At 45.7% G+C, this 15,953-nt stretch overlaps 1 protein-coding gene across 1 annotated transcript in view; it reads left to right on the top strand.

Moving 5' to 3' along the window:
• The first annotated feature begins 5,214 nt into the window (after positions 1-5,214).
• Positions 5,215-15,953, top strand: part of LOC120063159 (citron rho-interacting kinase) — a 52,284-nt gene continuing 41,545 nt past the window's right edge. The window contains exons 1-11 of the mRNA XM_039013355.1: positions 5,215-5,358; positions 6,922-7,041; positions 10,917-11,087; positions 11,195-11,248; positions 11,473-11,526; positions 12,070-12,210; positions 12,434-12,559; positions 13,178-13,273; positions 13,485-13,601; positions 14,262-14,371; positions 14,477-14,651. Coding sequence (XP_038869283.1) covers positions 5,215-5,358; positions 6,922-7,041; positions 10,917-11,087; positions 11,195-11,248; positions 11,473-11,526; positions 12,070-12,210; positions 12,434-12,559; positions 13,178-13,273; positions 13,485-13,601; positions 14,262-14,371; positions 14,477-14,651 — 1,308 coding nt within the window. The remainder of the gene's footprint in view (positions 5,359-6,921; positions 7,042-10,916; positions 11,088-11,194; positions 11,249-11,472; positions 11,527-12,069; positions 12,211-12,433; positions 12,560-13,177; positions 13,274-13,484; positions 13,602-14,261; positions 14,372-14,476; positions 14,652-15,953) is intronic.

The following is a 15,953-nucleotide window of genomic DNA, read 5'->3' as shown; positions in this document are numbered from 1 at the left end:
AGATCAGTGCTGATTCATTTAAACACAACCTGCACCCAACATAAAACAATCTCTGACCTGCACAAATGCTGCTGTCCTCCTTCACTGAATTCTTCTTGGCACCTCCACTGGACTTACATTAAGCCTACAGGACAACAGATTGTAGGTCTCATAGCAGATCTAAGGACAGTGGATTTAATGATAGCAAGCCAATCCTATATCTGTGCCTAAGTAGGTAGAGGATGTGCAAAGGACTGCATATTTTCCATCTTACCTTGTCCTGTTCTATTTGGTCTCATGAGTCTCTGTTTCATCCTTCATATCCTCCCCAACTTCCTTTTGATCGTCAGGGGTATCCTCCCATTTCATGCTCTTGTGGATAAATGAGAGGGCAATATCAGTCTTCTTTTGTGACTTTATGAAACAACTTATTTGCTCGTATTTTACTCAAAACGGCAGTGGTAGTCAGCTTTCAGTCCATGGGTCAAACCAGTGAGACATACAGTATTGCTTTGGTAGTGAGTGACCTAAAATATTGTTAGTGATTTCTCCTCGAAACTCAAAGTATGCGTAATTAACCATAGCTTGGTATCGTCAGACATGATGTGTAGACTATTGTAGCAGGCTATTTGGAGGTAATACTGATAGTCCCTTTAAAAGCACATGGGTGAACCGTCGGCAGACGCAACTGAAGTGACATGAACGTTATCCTTGAATTTTACCAAGACATTGTTGAATACTCGTTTCTGATAGGCTTAAGCATAGGGATTCGTAAAATATATTATACACGTGATGTCACAATTAGGCCTAAATCTACTGCATAAATCCAATGGATTTGCTATATTTCTATAGTCTAATGTCTAAACGCTTTGTCGACAATATCAGAAAACAGATCATAGCGTGTAATTTATGGTTCATCAAGCATCCTCATCCTCTTCTTATGCACCATCATCACCATGCTCAAAAACGTAACTCGCTGCAACCCATTAGCTATAATTCTGAGGCTGCAAATCAGCAAAACTAACATGTGCAATAAATTATAATCACTTGCACTTAAAGTAGTTTAAAATCACTGATGTTCTCTGGGACTCTTACTATTTCAGCACTGTCAATGTCTGAGTTTGTAGGCGTTAGTGGACAGCGCCATGGTCCTGAAATGTTTTGAATCTGGGCACCACCTGAGACAGCGCCATGGTCCTGAAATGTTTTGAATCTGGGCAGCACCTGAGACAGCGCCATGGTCCTGAAATGTTTTGAATCTGGGCACCACCTGAGACAGCGCCATGGTCCTGAAATGTTTTGAATCTGGGCACCACCTGAGACAGCGCCATGGTCCTGAAATGTTTTGAATCTGGGCACCACCTGAGACAGCGCCATGGTCCTGAAATGTTTTGAATCTGGGCAGCACCTGAGACAGCGCCATGGTCCTGAAATGTTTTGAATCTGGGCACCACCTGAGACAGCGCCATGGTCCTGAAATGTTTTGAATCTGGGCAGCACCTGAGACAGCGCCATGGTCCTGAAATGTTTTGAATCTGGGCAGCACCTGAGACAGCGCCATGGTCCTGAAATGTTTTGAATCTGGGCAGCACCTGAGACAGCGCCATGGTCCTGAAATGTTTTGAATCTGGGCAGCACCTGAGACAGCGCCATGGTCCTGAAATGTTTTTGTTGACGAAGCAGCGGTGGCTTACATCCCACTGGTCACACACTGGTTGAATCAACGTTGTTTCCAAGTCATTTAAAGGAAATTATCTTGAACCAACGTGAAATAGACGTTGAATTGACGTATGTGTCCAGTGGGATATACATATGTTCTTTCTTGCGTGCAATGATGCACGAAGCAGAAAAAAACCAGTGTTCGTTGTTTGCAGTAACTTATCTGCTGTTGTAATATCAGACGTTGTAGTTTCACCATTAAGTATTCCAGCTTTAAAAATGCAGTATAAAGTCTCCCCAGTTATGGTAGATTCATTTAGAAAGACATGAACAAATCCAACACTGTTCTACCGAGTCCTTCTCAGCCAGAGGTGACTGACTGTAATGTCGCTAGTTATAATGGTGCTTTTAAAAACAATATTAGTTATTTGTAATTGCTCTCTGGGAGGTAATTATTACAGAGGATGAGCCCAGTTGCACAGCCTGCTCGCTTGGCTCATTATGGACAACTGGTGAGAAATTTAGCCTGCGAACAAGTCAGCCAGATCTGATCCCATCTGCTAATCCATGCTAGGCTACTGTAGCAACTTGCCGGCCTGCACCATCCTTCATGGCACTGATTCTACACGCGCAGTAGGCTTATGGCATGCTGACATCCCACAACAATTACCCAGTTGGAATTACTTGCTGAAACTTCAAATCATACTTCCGCCCTAATATCAATCACATTTGACCTTAAGGAAGAACTGCCCCTTGAACAACATGTAAAGCTACTTACTGATTTCTCTTTTAAACTTAAAAATGTAGGCTTAAATTAACCTTAAATTAACCTGGTTGTCGTCAGCCATTATGTGTGACCCGTTAAGATGCCCGCTCTGAGTCTCTGATAATGTAGCTCGGTTGAAAACCCGTCTGTGAACCTTCCGCAGACACAATGAACTGAAGTGAATATGGACATTACCCATGGCATAAAGACATCATATTCATGACATCAAATATGTCTAGACGCCATAGAGATCATCTTAAATTTGTATTCTAACAGCTGATTCTATGCCAGACGCATTGTTGACATCATTAGAAAACAGATAGTGTCACAGTCCATGCTGTTGACAGCCTACCCCAAAATCAAACAGTAATCCACTCCACCATGATAAGAAATCTATCAAATAGTTTTGACATATTACGCAGGATATGACAGAGTTCCTGATTCGAGATACTGTATATAAACAACAGGAAATTAAAAAAATATGTTTATCTATTTCACACGTTTCTGGTGGTTTCTGCATGTGTTGGGGAATGGGGAGTGGATCTCTCAGAGCGCATCAACCCTGTCTTGCATTGCATCAATAATGTTATGTACCATTCAAATATACATTGCCTAAGGCTGGAGTGCTATACTCCATGCAGACAGTGCTCATTGTTCCTTTCACATGATGGATATATGCTACTCTGTCTGTTCGGATGTGATGTGTGAAGTGTTATCTTATGGGGTTGGTGATTGTTCTGTGTGAAGCCATAGTCTCTGTTGCATCATGGAATGCAGAATGTTATGTGAAACCCCTGGGCCTGTGGCTGTCGAAGCTCCTCCACTGAGCTGCTGCTGTGAGCAGGAGTGGGAGAGAAGCCCATGCTTAATAGACAGTGACAGTCTTCTTTTCTTCATTCTCCTGCCTCTCCATCTCAAAGGCTGCCAAATATAGAGAATAGTGCTTAAAGAGACAGCCATGTGCACACACACTCAGAATCACGCTCTATTTTTAGGTTTGTCTTATTCCAGAATATACCCATACGGCATGGTCCACCGGTATGGTTCTATGTTTTTTCACTCTGTGATTAAAAGTAGATCTCAGAATAGATGCTAATTATGTGTGCGATTATGTAACATAAGGAGTATGCCTTCAAATGTAAAGCATCACAGATTGAGCTGGAGTTTTGTGCTACTTGGGCCCCTCTAGTGTTGGGTTTGGTCTGATTACGGATTTTTGAATTCTGAGTTTTGAACATGGGCATGAAAGGGCTCATTTAGTTCTTTTGAATTCTTTGACTTGTGTTTCACTTGATTAGTTTAATTGTTTAATTACCTTAATTGTTTGATTAGAAGATAACATTTAATGATGATTATGAATGAAAGGCGGCTTTTGTATGGGGTTTTCTGCTCTTAACCCGGTTTCCTATACAAGCTACAACATGTTGCTAGAAGAATACATTTAGGAAAAGGAATGTGATAGTCCATTTATGTAATGTTGTCACGACATTAAACATCAATTCAATGGTGCTGATCATTTCCCATTTGATAAACTGTAAAAGGTGGTGTGGTATAACATAATGACAGGAAAAGGTAAGTGCTGTAAATAAAAGCCCCACAGCTTTCAGGAGAGATTATGTATATAGAGTGTTTACTGCAATTAGTCTCTCTCCCACGCTCTTTTTTCTCCTGCAGATTAGTGGTTACAGCCCTCAGCTCTCTAGATAAGACCTGCTAAAGACACCAAGACACTAAATACAGAGAGCATTGAGAGACACAAGACACATGTCACAGGTACTCTTATGTTTGATATACTCTGTGTGTGTCAAGTTACTCTGTGTGTGTCTATCAGTGTGTGTCTATGATTATTTGTTGATGTCCTGTGAGACTACTGTTGTTATGTGGTGTCTGTGTTGTCACACCACATTACTGTGGTGCCTTGTGTTGCTACCCAGTGCTGTGACTCTATACCATAATCCTTTTTTGTGTGTTATGTTGTGATTGTGTTAGTGGTAGCACTCCAACACAGCATATAGTCTATGCACTCCAGTATGTACTGTGATTGCGTATCTGTGACACAGTTGACGGCCCTGCACCCGTGACTCTCAGTGCTCCTCAGGGGCTCTAATGGCTTCTTTAATTGCATTCATCCATCACCCAACTGGCTCATCTCTTAAACCACACATACTGAGATGAGCAGCTTGGCTTAGGAGGTACGGAAATAGCTTCCTATAGCTTAAAGGAAAACTCCCCCCCTAAAACTATGTTTTGATATTTGGGTTCATTAGTCTATTGTTGATATAGTCCCAACATGTTTTGCATGTCAGCAATCAAGATTTCAATCTATATAACTTTTCAAAATACAGAAATACAGCTGGCGTGATGCATTTAGCATCATCTGATGCTGTATTTTGAAAGTTATATATCTTGAAAACTTGATTGCAGTTTTTGGGTGGAATTTTCCTTAAAGATTTTACCTCACAATTTCTTCATAGTAGGCTGGGTTCAAAGGAGATTTGGCAACGGTCATTGATTTTTACATAATGGACTTAAATGTGCTGTTGTCTTTCACGTGCTTTCCTGTGAAGCACTGCTGCAATGATTAATCTATGTTTTCACTACTCTCAGCATAAAGTCTTCTTCAACCCCAATAGCCGTGATCAAGGAAATGCTTTGCACAGTCAACTTCAGTCCTTTGGTTTATTATAAATGGCCATGTTTATTACAGTAATATAAGGTTGTGGTCACCTGCAAGAGTTCAGTTGACATTGGGAAGATGAACTAATGCTGAAATTGACAAATAAAGCTGTCCTCCATGTTGCTGTATTCAGATGGAACAGGAGATCTCTTTAGTCCAGAGTAAGATGTCTGATCTGGAGTCAGTGCTGCAGCAGAAGGATGTGGAGCTGAAAGCCTCAGAGACACAGAGGACCATCCTGGAGCAAGACCTGGCTACCTACATAACCGAGTGCACAGTGAGTGGCCCAAGATCCTGACTTTGTGTGTGTGTGTGTGTGTGTGTGTGTGTGTGTGTGTGTGTGTGTGTGTGTGTGTGTGTGTGTGTGTGTGTGTGTGTGTGTGTGTGTGTGTGTGTGTGTGTGTGTGTGTGTGTGTGTGTGTGTGTGTGTGTGTGTGTGTGCGTGCGTGTGCATGTGTGTGTGAGAGATTCCGTAAAGCACTATGTGTGGGTGCTCTTGTGTACTACATGCAGTGTTGCCAACAGGCTTTATATAAACTCCTCTCACTGTCAACTGCGTTTACTTTCAGCAAACTTAACGTGTAAATATTTGTATGAACAGACAACTGAGACATAAACTGAACAAGTTCAGACATGTGACTAACAAAAATGGATAATGTGTCCCTGAACAAAGGGGGGGGGGTCAAAATTAACAGTCAGTATCTGCTGCTGCCACCAGCTGCATTAAGTACTGCAGTGCATCTCCTCCTCATGGACTGCACCAGATTTGCCAGTTCTTGTTGTGAGATGTTACCCTACTCTTCCACCAAGTCACCTGCAAATTCCCGGACATTTCTGGGGGGAATGGCCCTAGCCCTCACCCTCCAATCCAACAGGTCCCAGACGTGCTCAATGGGATTGAGATCCAGGCTCTTCGCTGGCCATGGCAGAACACTGACATTCCTGTCTTGCAGGAAATCATGCACAGAACGAGCAGTATGGCTGGTGGCATTGTCATGCTGGAGTATCATGTCAGGATTAGCCTGCAGGAAGGGTACCACATGAGGGAGGAGGATGTCTTCCCTGTAACGCACAGCATTGAGATTGCCTGCAATGACAACAAGCTCAGTCCGATGATGCTGTGACTTACTGCACCAGACCATGATGGACCCTCCACCTCCAAATCGATCCTGCTTCAGAGCACAGGCCTCGGTGTAACGCTCATTCCTTCAACGATAGACAATAAACTGGTCCAGCGAGGGTGGGTTTGTGCCCATAGGCGACGTTGTTGCCGGTGATGTCTGGTGAGGACCTGCCTTACAACAGTCCTACAAGCCCTCAGTCCAGCCTCTCTTAGCCTATTGCGGACAGTCTGAGCACTGATGGAGGGATTATACGTTCCTGGTATTACTCGGGCAGTTGTTGTTGCCATCCTGTACCTGTCCCGCAGGTGTGATGTTCGGATGTACCGATCCTGTGCAGGTTTTGTTACACGTGGTCTGCCACTGCGAGGACGATCAACTGTCCGTCCTATCTCCCTGTAGTGCTGTCTTAGGCGTCTCACAGTACGGACATTGCAATTTATGGCCCTGGCCACATCTGCAGTCCTCATGCCTCCTTGCAGCATGCCTAAGGCACGTTCACGCAGATGAGCAGGGACCATGGGCATCTTTCTTTTGGTGTTTTTCAGAGTCAGTAGAAAGGCCTCTTTAGTGTCCTAAGTTTTCATAACTGTGACCTTAATTGCTTACCGTCTGTAAGCTGTTAGTGTCTTAACGACCGTTCCACAGGTGCATGTTCATTAATTGTCCTGAAAATGTTCCGTTTCTGTTTTTTGCTGAGTTTCATGTGTGTGTTTCAGAGTCTAAAGCTCAGTCTGGAGCAGGCCCGTATGGAGGTTTCCCAGGAAGACGACAAGGCGCTGCAGCTCCTCCACGGCATCCGGGAGCAGAGCAACAAGCTGCAGGAGATCAAAGAACAGGTAGAGGAGAGCGCCTCCTGTGGGGCATCAGATGCCTGACAGGAGTTGTGGGTGGTGGAGGGAGTAACACAAAGTTGCCCCTAAACGCTGTTTAACTGTAATGTTTAGGGTTAAGATTTGGGGAGGGTAAGCTGATCCTAGCTCAGTGCCTAAGGGCAACTTCTACACAGAGTGCTGTGGAGGGATGTGCTGTAAAGGGTTGATTGCCCATCCCTATGGGGTGTGAGTCGTGTGGGGTGTGAGGAGAGTGCTACCCTGTCAAAGCCGGGTTAATTACAGAGGAGGAGGGTGTTGAGGCTTATCCACTGCTCCCTGTGTAGGTGGAGTCAGTAGACTGTTAAACACCCTAGGTCTGGATTCCTGACTACATGGAACCATATTCATGTGAATTAGTGTTGTCACTGTGGTTTCATTGCCTTTCTCGGATAATAGAGAAAAAGCCTTGAGTGCCACGTAATAGAAGTCTGAAATAGACGTTCTAGTAGCGATAACCTTCTGTGAGTGTCAGCATTGAGAATTTACTAGGAGTTTGCAGTATGGTGTCCAGCAGTGGGCGTGAACTCAAACGTGCACACAGGACTTGACCATAAAGAAAGTCTCAGTGGATATCTCTCTAGTAGTGGCATGCCTTTGCATAGCTCAGCGCCCCAGTACATCAAGGCGTCTCCTGTGTGTTTATCACTCGCTACTTTCAGAAGTGATGTAGTGTCTCCTGAGTCTCTGCTGATTGAGGAGTGTAGAGGAAGGATAGATTCACGTTCAGCACACCATTATCCAAATAGTGTGTGTGTCTCTTTGTGTATGTTTGTGTGTGTGTGAGTGAGTGTGTGTGTGTGTGTGTGTGTGTGTGTGTGTGTGTGTGTGTGTGTGTGTGTGTGTGTGTGTGTGTGTGTGTGTGTGTGTGTGTGTGTGTGTGTGTGATCTGATTTGGTGAAGGGTTGCCAAGTTCCTGAATTAAGATATTGAAAGATTGACAGCAGAGGACAGTTAGACAGTATGAAAAATCCCCCCCCCCCCCCCCCCCCCCCCCTCCACGGCACAGAGCAGAATCCCTGGCAGTGGTTACCAGGCACAGGCTCTATAGCGCAATGGTTGCCATGGCAATGTGAACCATCCATACCTAGAAGTGGAGAGTGTGCAGTGCCGCTGATGCAGTGGGCAGCCTGTCGTGATGAGGCGATGGGGTTTTGGATCTTACATTATGGGAATTGGAGTGTTGGTGTTTTATCACTGCACTGTAGTCTTCACACCCAATCCACGGTCACCGTGGTGGTATCGTTACCGCTTACTGATACGGCTAATGCAAACCTGGAAATTAGCTAAGGAAATGATTGATCCACTTATAGTTAAAGTTCATAAAGTGGTTCGTAATTGTCATACATGAGAATGAGTTAGGCTATTGGATATTTGCAGAAATACTTTCCTGCTTGATTTTGAGGGCTGCATAAGGTCTTGAACAGTGCCTCTCTCCCACGCTCCGTTTTAGGAGCCTGGAAGTCATATTCATATTTATGCAGAATGTATTCAGTGTTGGCTCAACAAGCATGGAAGATTGGGGATATGAGCGATACAAGCTTTTCAGTGAGAGAAAGAGAAATCCATTGCAAGACAATCAGTACATGCAAATTCTGTAATTCTGAGAAGCAGTGAGAATTAAAAACTAGGCTAATTGGAACAGATCCCTAACACTGAATACAAAGCACGCAGGCTGACAGACTATAACTGGGATAAGACAACTATTCTACCTCTTAGTATTGTATCTGTGATAGGTAGGTTTAATCCAGTTCTAAGGCCTACCTAAAGTAAGCTTCATTTGACCACTTTGTCAGCAAACTTACCTTTGGCACATCAACATGATTATTCTGTTCTGTAAGGCAGAGTGAAAAGTTAGAGGCAAAGCCCCCAGGACCACGGATTAGTCTCCCCCATCTTGAGAGGCTACAGCAGAACTATCACTCTCCCTGTCAGGGCTACACCTACTGCATTTGAAGCTCCCAGTGGGAGTGTGCAGGTCAGGACAATAGGGAGGGACTTCCTGTGTGACTGTGTGTGTGCGTTTGCATGTATGTGCGTGCGTGTGTGAGTTAGGTAATTCACACTCTGAATCAGCTCTTCTGGCGTGCACTGTTCCATTCTATTCACCATGTATTCCCCCTTTTCGCTCTCTCTCTCTCTCTCTTTAATCCTATCCCTTCCTTCCTGCCCCTGGCTCACTCCTCCCTCCTCCTCCATGGGTATCACTCAGCTCTGTACTTAAGCCCAGGCCTAGTTCAGTTCTCCTGCTAACTGATGTTTAGGGCTGCCAGAGATTTGCTGTGATCCAGTCAGGGACCTAGGGGACTGGGGACACCGAGGAACTGATATGCTGAGTTGGCCCGCTGGCAAAACACACTGTCATTTTGTATGAAGATTCTTTCCTACTTGAAATGGATGTTAATGTGACTCTACAAAGAGATTAAATGAAAGGTCCCTGTGGTTTTAGGTTTATTCAGTTGATACAAGTATTGCTCAGGTGAAAACCTTTAATTATCATTCCAATTATGAATTTAATTTACTGTTTACCTTTTTCTTCCTCAATTCATAGCGTCATGCCATGAATCCTAATTGACAATGCCAATCATCATTTACTCAAATAGCAAATGCTTTTTGTATCTTAATTAACGTTATAAGGAGGTCCAAATATAATTTGGGAGGAAATTGTACTGATTATGAAATTCCGTTGTCTTTCATTTTAATTTTTAAAACACGGCGTGAGTCATTTATTACACATTACATTTTCTTATTATAATAGTTAATGACTCATGAAGTGTCTTCCTGTCACTTACTGTAGACAACAGGCGGACGTCCTCGGAGACACGCTTTAAGGGTTGATGGAGGAACACTTAGCAAGGTTTGAAACTGAATGGAAACAGGAGGAGAACTTTTAAATGAAAAGGGACTAACGAGGCGCTGGCTGGTGCTGCTGATGTTATCTGCTGCGCCTGTCGTGTTCCATTGTCAGGGTGTCCTCACCCTTCCCAGGCACAGAGAACATGCTACTTTTCATTAGCCTCTGCTAGTCCTAACCAGCCTGGTTGACAGGACTGCTGCATGCCCCGTGACCAGACCACGAGATGGAAGTGAAAGCTGTTAGCCATAGCTAATCATTCATTAATGCACCTGTACATAACCCATCTATAATTTAGCCCAAACAACTACCTCTCCCCCTTCTGTATTTATTTATTTATTTATTTTGCTCCTTGGCACCCCATTATTTCTATCTCTAATTTGCACATTCTTCCACTGCAAATTTTACTTGCTATATTGTATTTACTTCGCCACCATGGCCTTTTTTTTGTTGCCTTTACCTCCCTTATCTCACCTCATTTGCTCACATTGTATATAGACTTATTTTTCTACTGTATTTTTGACTGTATGTTTGTTTTACTCCATGTGTAACTCTGTGTTGTTGTATGTGTCGAACTGCTTTGCTTTATCTTGGCCAGGTCGCAGTTGTAAATGAGAACTTGTTCTCAACTTGCCTACCTGGTTAAATAAAGGTGAAATTAAAAAAAAATTAAAAACTTTAGAAGAGAAGGACACTAATTGATTTTAGCTGATGCACTTCTTCTCTGCCCCACCTCTTCTTGTTCCATAATGCTTTGTTCAATAGATTCCATTACACAGTATGTCCTTTTCTGTCTCTTCGTTGTACCTCTCCTCCCCATCCCTCCCTCTCTCATGTCTGCCTATCTAATCTCTTTCTGCGATGCTTTCCGTTCCTTTCTATTTACTTGTTATTTTTTGGCACTCATCCTTCTCCTCATGTCTTTCACCTCTGCACTCCTCCGCTATCCCTCTCTCTCATCCCTCGTTCCTCTCGCATCCCTCTGCAGGAGTACCATGCCCAGCTGGAGGAGATGCGCGTGGCCATCAGGCAGCTGGAGGAGGACCTGTCTGCAGCCCGTCGCCGTAGCGACCTGTACGAGTCGGAGCTGAAGGAGTCCCGTCAAACCAGCGAAGAGCTGAAGAGGAAAGCAGCAGACTATCAACAGAGGATGCAGAAGGTTCTGTAGCTGTTCACTCTGATATTGATCTCTTGGCTCAGACCCACGTTCAGAGAACTTGAAAGGCATGTGTTGGTTTAACTGATTTTCAGCTTTTTTTCTTACAGGCTAAGGAGCAAGGCAAAACTGACACGGAGGAGCTTCTGTCAAAGCTGGAGAAGGTACCGCTTCAGTTCCATTGGCTCACATGTTGACATCCTATATGGTTCGATATGGTCCTTCAAGGAATGCTGTTCAGTCAATGGTTAGGAGACAAATGCCAAATTATAAAACAAAAGTTATTATGAATGAAACAATGAAGATGGTTTGGGTGTAAAACTCTTAGGGACCAAGGAATGTGCAGCTTAAAAGGTTAATGTTCTCTATCTTTCTCTTTCTGTTTCAGGCCAATACTGAACAGCAAGTGAAAATTCAGGACCTCCAAGATAAGCTTGCCAAGGTAGAATATTTTGGTTGAAAACTTCCTGTATAATGAATTTATATTCAGCATATGCTGTAAGGGGAGAAGATATGTTCACCACACACAGACATGTGAAAAGTCCTGTTTCTCTCCTGCTAATGATGCGTGTCAACTCCTCATTGTCCTGTGAAGCAGATGCTGAGTTGTGGCCTGAGAGTAATTCAACTGTCTCCGCTAAAACCATCAGTAGTTTGTTTCAGCTTCATTGCCAGCTATCGAACTATTCTGCCCCTGTCAGACAATGGCTGGTTTCTCCATTTATTATGTTTTAAACAGATGAATATACATTTAATACCCTTTTCGAAAACGTTATCATTTTCTTTTTATCCAAACGGAATTCTCTAAGCTGTATGGGCCCACATTTTAGAGGCACAATCAATCACATTTTCACCCAGTATTCTACGCTATTCATGGATTCAATTATCAATCAAGTCTTTAGAGTTTAAACTACAACAGTTTAATGTTATTTCAATGTAAGATAGATGACAGACAGTGTTTGTTGTACCCCGGCCCATAACACAGGCAGTGAAGGGAAGTAGTGAGACCACAGATCTCCTCCATAGTATTCGGGTGGCTAAGGAGCGCATGGAGCGTGAGCTGGAGAGGCTGCAGACCAAGGAGGACTCCAGTGACAGCCTCCGCAGACGCCTGAGGGAGACAGAGGTATGCAGTACTGACACACATTAGACAATAACTGCAAAGAAAGGACTCATTGAGAGAGAGCTGGATAAACTCCCTGTTACTGTTGGCAGCAGATGTTCTCTAGCCTGAGCGGTGTGTGTGTGTGTGTGTGTGTGTGTGTGTGTGTGTGTGTGTGTGTGTGTGTGTGTGTGTGTGTGTGTGTGTGTGTGTGTGTGTGTGTGTGTGTGTGTGTGTGTGTGTGTAGGATGGCAGGAAGACCCTGGAGAACCAGGTAAAGAGGCTGGAGATAGTGGAGCGCAGGGAGTGTAAGCTGAAGGAGGACATGCAGAGCAAGGCCCAGCAGATCCAGCAGATGGCTGATAAAATCATGGTAAGGGGAGGGGAAAGAGGGCACCTCAGCCCCCCTCCGGTCCTCACAACTTTGCCCTTCGTTGGAGGATTGCACAAGCCCAACACAAGCCCTCCGGGAATATGTGTTCTCACTGCTCATACAAGCACACACACTCGCTCTCTTAGTTACACACACATATACACACACTCTCTCTCTTAGTTACACACACATACACACACACACACACTCTTTCTCTTAGTTACACACACATACACACACACTCTCTCTCTTAGTTACACACACACACACACACTCTCTCACTTAGTTACACACACATACTCACACACACTTGTTATTCAGTCTGTGCCAAATCCTAATTGAGATCTGCAAGCGCATGTGTAGTGTTAGCGTATCTCCACGTTATGAGCGTGAATCTCACATTAGGATTCGGCCTTCCCTCTTTGGAGATTATTTATAGCGCTCTCTCTCTCTGTCTCAGACCCAAAAGTGTTTGTTTTCTTTTCCTGAGAACAATTATTTGTAGCATTTTATCCTTGCTGTACTGAATACTTTTGTGGTGTTGGGTCCTGAATTGAAAAGGGTCAATAAACAATGTACTGTACTGTAACATGTGTGTGTGTGTGTTTGTTTGTATAGCACCTGGAGGAGAGTCTTCGTGAGAGCCAGTCCACAGGCCAACGAGTGGAGACACACATGGAGCAGAAGGAGAAGCTCTATGACGAGAAAATCAAGGTAGAGCCTCAAGGGACCTCTACTGTTCATCACAAACATTCTGCGCCGTATAATGTTATGGGCTACTGGTGTATTTACATAGTTAGGGAAGGTTGTCGGCTATAACTGGAACCCAGATTTCCTGGGCAGGTTCCTTGGATCCCGGTTCTGGGCCTTGATCCTGAGCTCTAGCATGGTTGATCCTGTGTTGTATCTCTCTTATATTGACAAGGTTCTGGAGAACCAGATGAAGGCAGACATGGCAGATAAGGAGATGCTGGAATCCAGTCAGAGCAAGTATGAGGAGGAGGTCCAGGAGAAGTGCTGCATCATCAGCGAGCAGAAGGCGGTAAGAGCTGCTCAAGCTAGTTAGGATGTGGCCAGGCCGATTTTTACAATAATCACATGGACCTGGTTTACAAACTTCCAATAACCTTTTGCCAGGCAACTGTGATATACTGTACATGTGCTGTGTTGTTCTGACAATAGTAGTGAGCATTTGATACTTTATAAATGCGATGCAAACTGTCAGACATGTTGAGGCTGCATGTAAATGTGAACTGTCAGACATGTTGAGGCTGCATGTAAATGTGAACTGTCAGACATGTTGAGGCTGCATGTAAATGTGAACTTTCAGACATGTTGAGGCTGCATGTAAATGTGAACTGTCAGACATGTTGAGGCTGCATGTAAATGTGAACTGTCAGACATGTTGAGGCTGCATGTAAATGTGAACTGTCAGACATGTTGAGGCTGCATGTAAATGTGAACTGTCAGACATGTTGAGGCTGCATGTAAATGTGAACTGTCAGACATGTTGAGGCTGCATGTAAATGTGAACTGTCAGACATGTTGAGGCTGCATGTAAATGTGAACTGTCAGACATGTTGAGGCTGCATGTAAATGTGAACTGTCAGACATGTTGAGGCTGCATGTAAATGTGAACTGTCAGACATGTTGAGGCTGCATGTAAATGTGCTTTGAAACGTGTTTCTTCTGTCCATCCCAGACCATCAATGCCATGGACTCTAAGATGGCCAGCCTGGAGCAGAGGATTGCCGAGCTGTCTGAGGCCAACAAACTGGCAGCCAACAGCAGCATCTACACCCAGAAGAACATGTGAGTGTTGTGGACTATCTCAGTTAGTTACATAATTCATTAGTTAGTTAGGAAGATTGTCTACTGACTGTGTTGCGTGTCTATTTATCTGTCTGGGCCGGACAGGAAAGCCCAGGAGGAGATGATCTCGGAGCTGAGGCAGCAGAAGTTCTACCTGGAGTCCCAGGCTGGGAAACTGGAGGCCCAGAATGCCAAGCTGGAGGAGCATCTGGAGAAGATAAGCCAGCAGGAGCAGAGCAACAAGAGCCGAGTGCTGGAGCTGGAGACGAGGCTGAGAGAGGTGAGGGGAGAGGAGAGGAAAGAGGAGATGGGGAGAGGACGAGGGCAGACAGGGGAGGCGAGGGCAGGAAGGTTGGGGTCACATGAAGGAGGCGAGGGCAGGAAGGTTGGGGTCACAGGAAGGAGGAGAGGGCAGGAAGGTTGGGGTCACAGGAAGGAGGAGAGGGGAGGAAGGTTGGGGTCACAGGAAGGAGGAGAGGGGAGGAAGGTTGGGGTCACAGGAAGGAGGAGAGGGGAGGAAGGTTGGGGTCACAGGAAGGAGGAGAGGGGAGGAAGGTTGGGGTCACAGGAAGGAGGAGAGGGCAGGAAGGTTGGGGTCACAGGAAGGAGGAGAGGGCAGGAAGGTTGGGGTCACAGGAAGGAGGAGAGGCAGGATGGTTGGGGTCACAGGAAGGAGGAGAGGGCAGGAAGGTTGGGGTCACAGGAAGGAGGAGAGGGGAGGAAGGTTGGGGTCGCAGGAAGGAGAGGGCAGGAAGGTTGGGGTCACAGGAAGGAGGAGAGGCAGGATGGTTGGGGTCGCAGGAAGGAGGAGAGGCAGGAAGGTTGGGGTCGCAGGAAGGAGGAGAGGCAGGATGGTTGGGGTCGCAGGAAGGAGGAGAGGCAGGAAGGTTGGGGTCGCAGGAAGGAGGAGAGGCAGGATGGTTGGGGTCGCAGGAAGGAGGAGAGGCAGGAAGGTTGGGGTCGCAGGAAGGAGGAGAGGGGAGGAAGGTTGGGGTCACAGGATGGAGGAGAGGGCAGGATGGTTGGGGTCGCAGGAAGGAGAGGGCAGGATGGTTGGGGTCACAGGAAGGAGGAGAGGGGAGGAAGGTTGGGGTCACAGGAAGGAGCAGAGGGCAGGATGGTTGGGGTCACAGGAAGGAGGAGAGGGGAGGAAGGTTGGGGTCACAGGAAGGAGGAGAGGGCAGGAAGGTTGGGGTCACAGGAAGGAGGAGAGGGCAGGAAGGTTGGGGTCACAGGAAGGAGGAGAGGCAGGATGGTTGGGGTCACAGGAAGGAGGAGAGGGGAGGAAGGTTGGGGTCACAGGAAGGAGGAGAGGGCAGGAAGGTTGGGGTCGCAGGAAGGAGGAGAGGCAGGAAGGTTGGGGTCACAGGAAGGAGGAGAGGGGAGGGGAGGAAGGTTGGGGTCACAGGAAGGAGGAGAGGGGAGGAAGATTGGGGTCACAGGACGGAGGAGAGGGCAGGATGGTTGGGGTCACAGGAAGGAGGAGAGGGCAGGAAGGTTGGGGTCACAGGAAGGAGCAGAGGGCAGGAAGGTTGGGGTCACAGGAAGGAGGAGAGGCAGGATGGTTGGGGTCACAGGAAGG

The sequence above is a fragment of the Salvelinus namaycush genome, chromosome 18 (genome assembly GCF_016432855.1).
Source record: "Salvelinus namaycush isolate Seneca chromosome 18, SaNama_1.0, whole genome shotgun sequence".
NCBI lineage: Eukaryota > Metazoa > Chordata > Actinopteri > Salmoniformes > Salmonidae > Salvelinus > Salvelinus namaycush.
The sequence above is the reverse complement of the archived record's forward strand: the minus strand, read 5'-3'. Positions and strand labels throughout refer to the sequence as shown.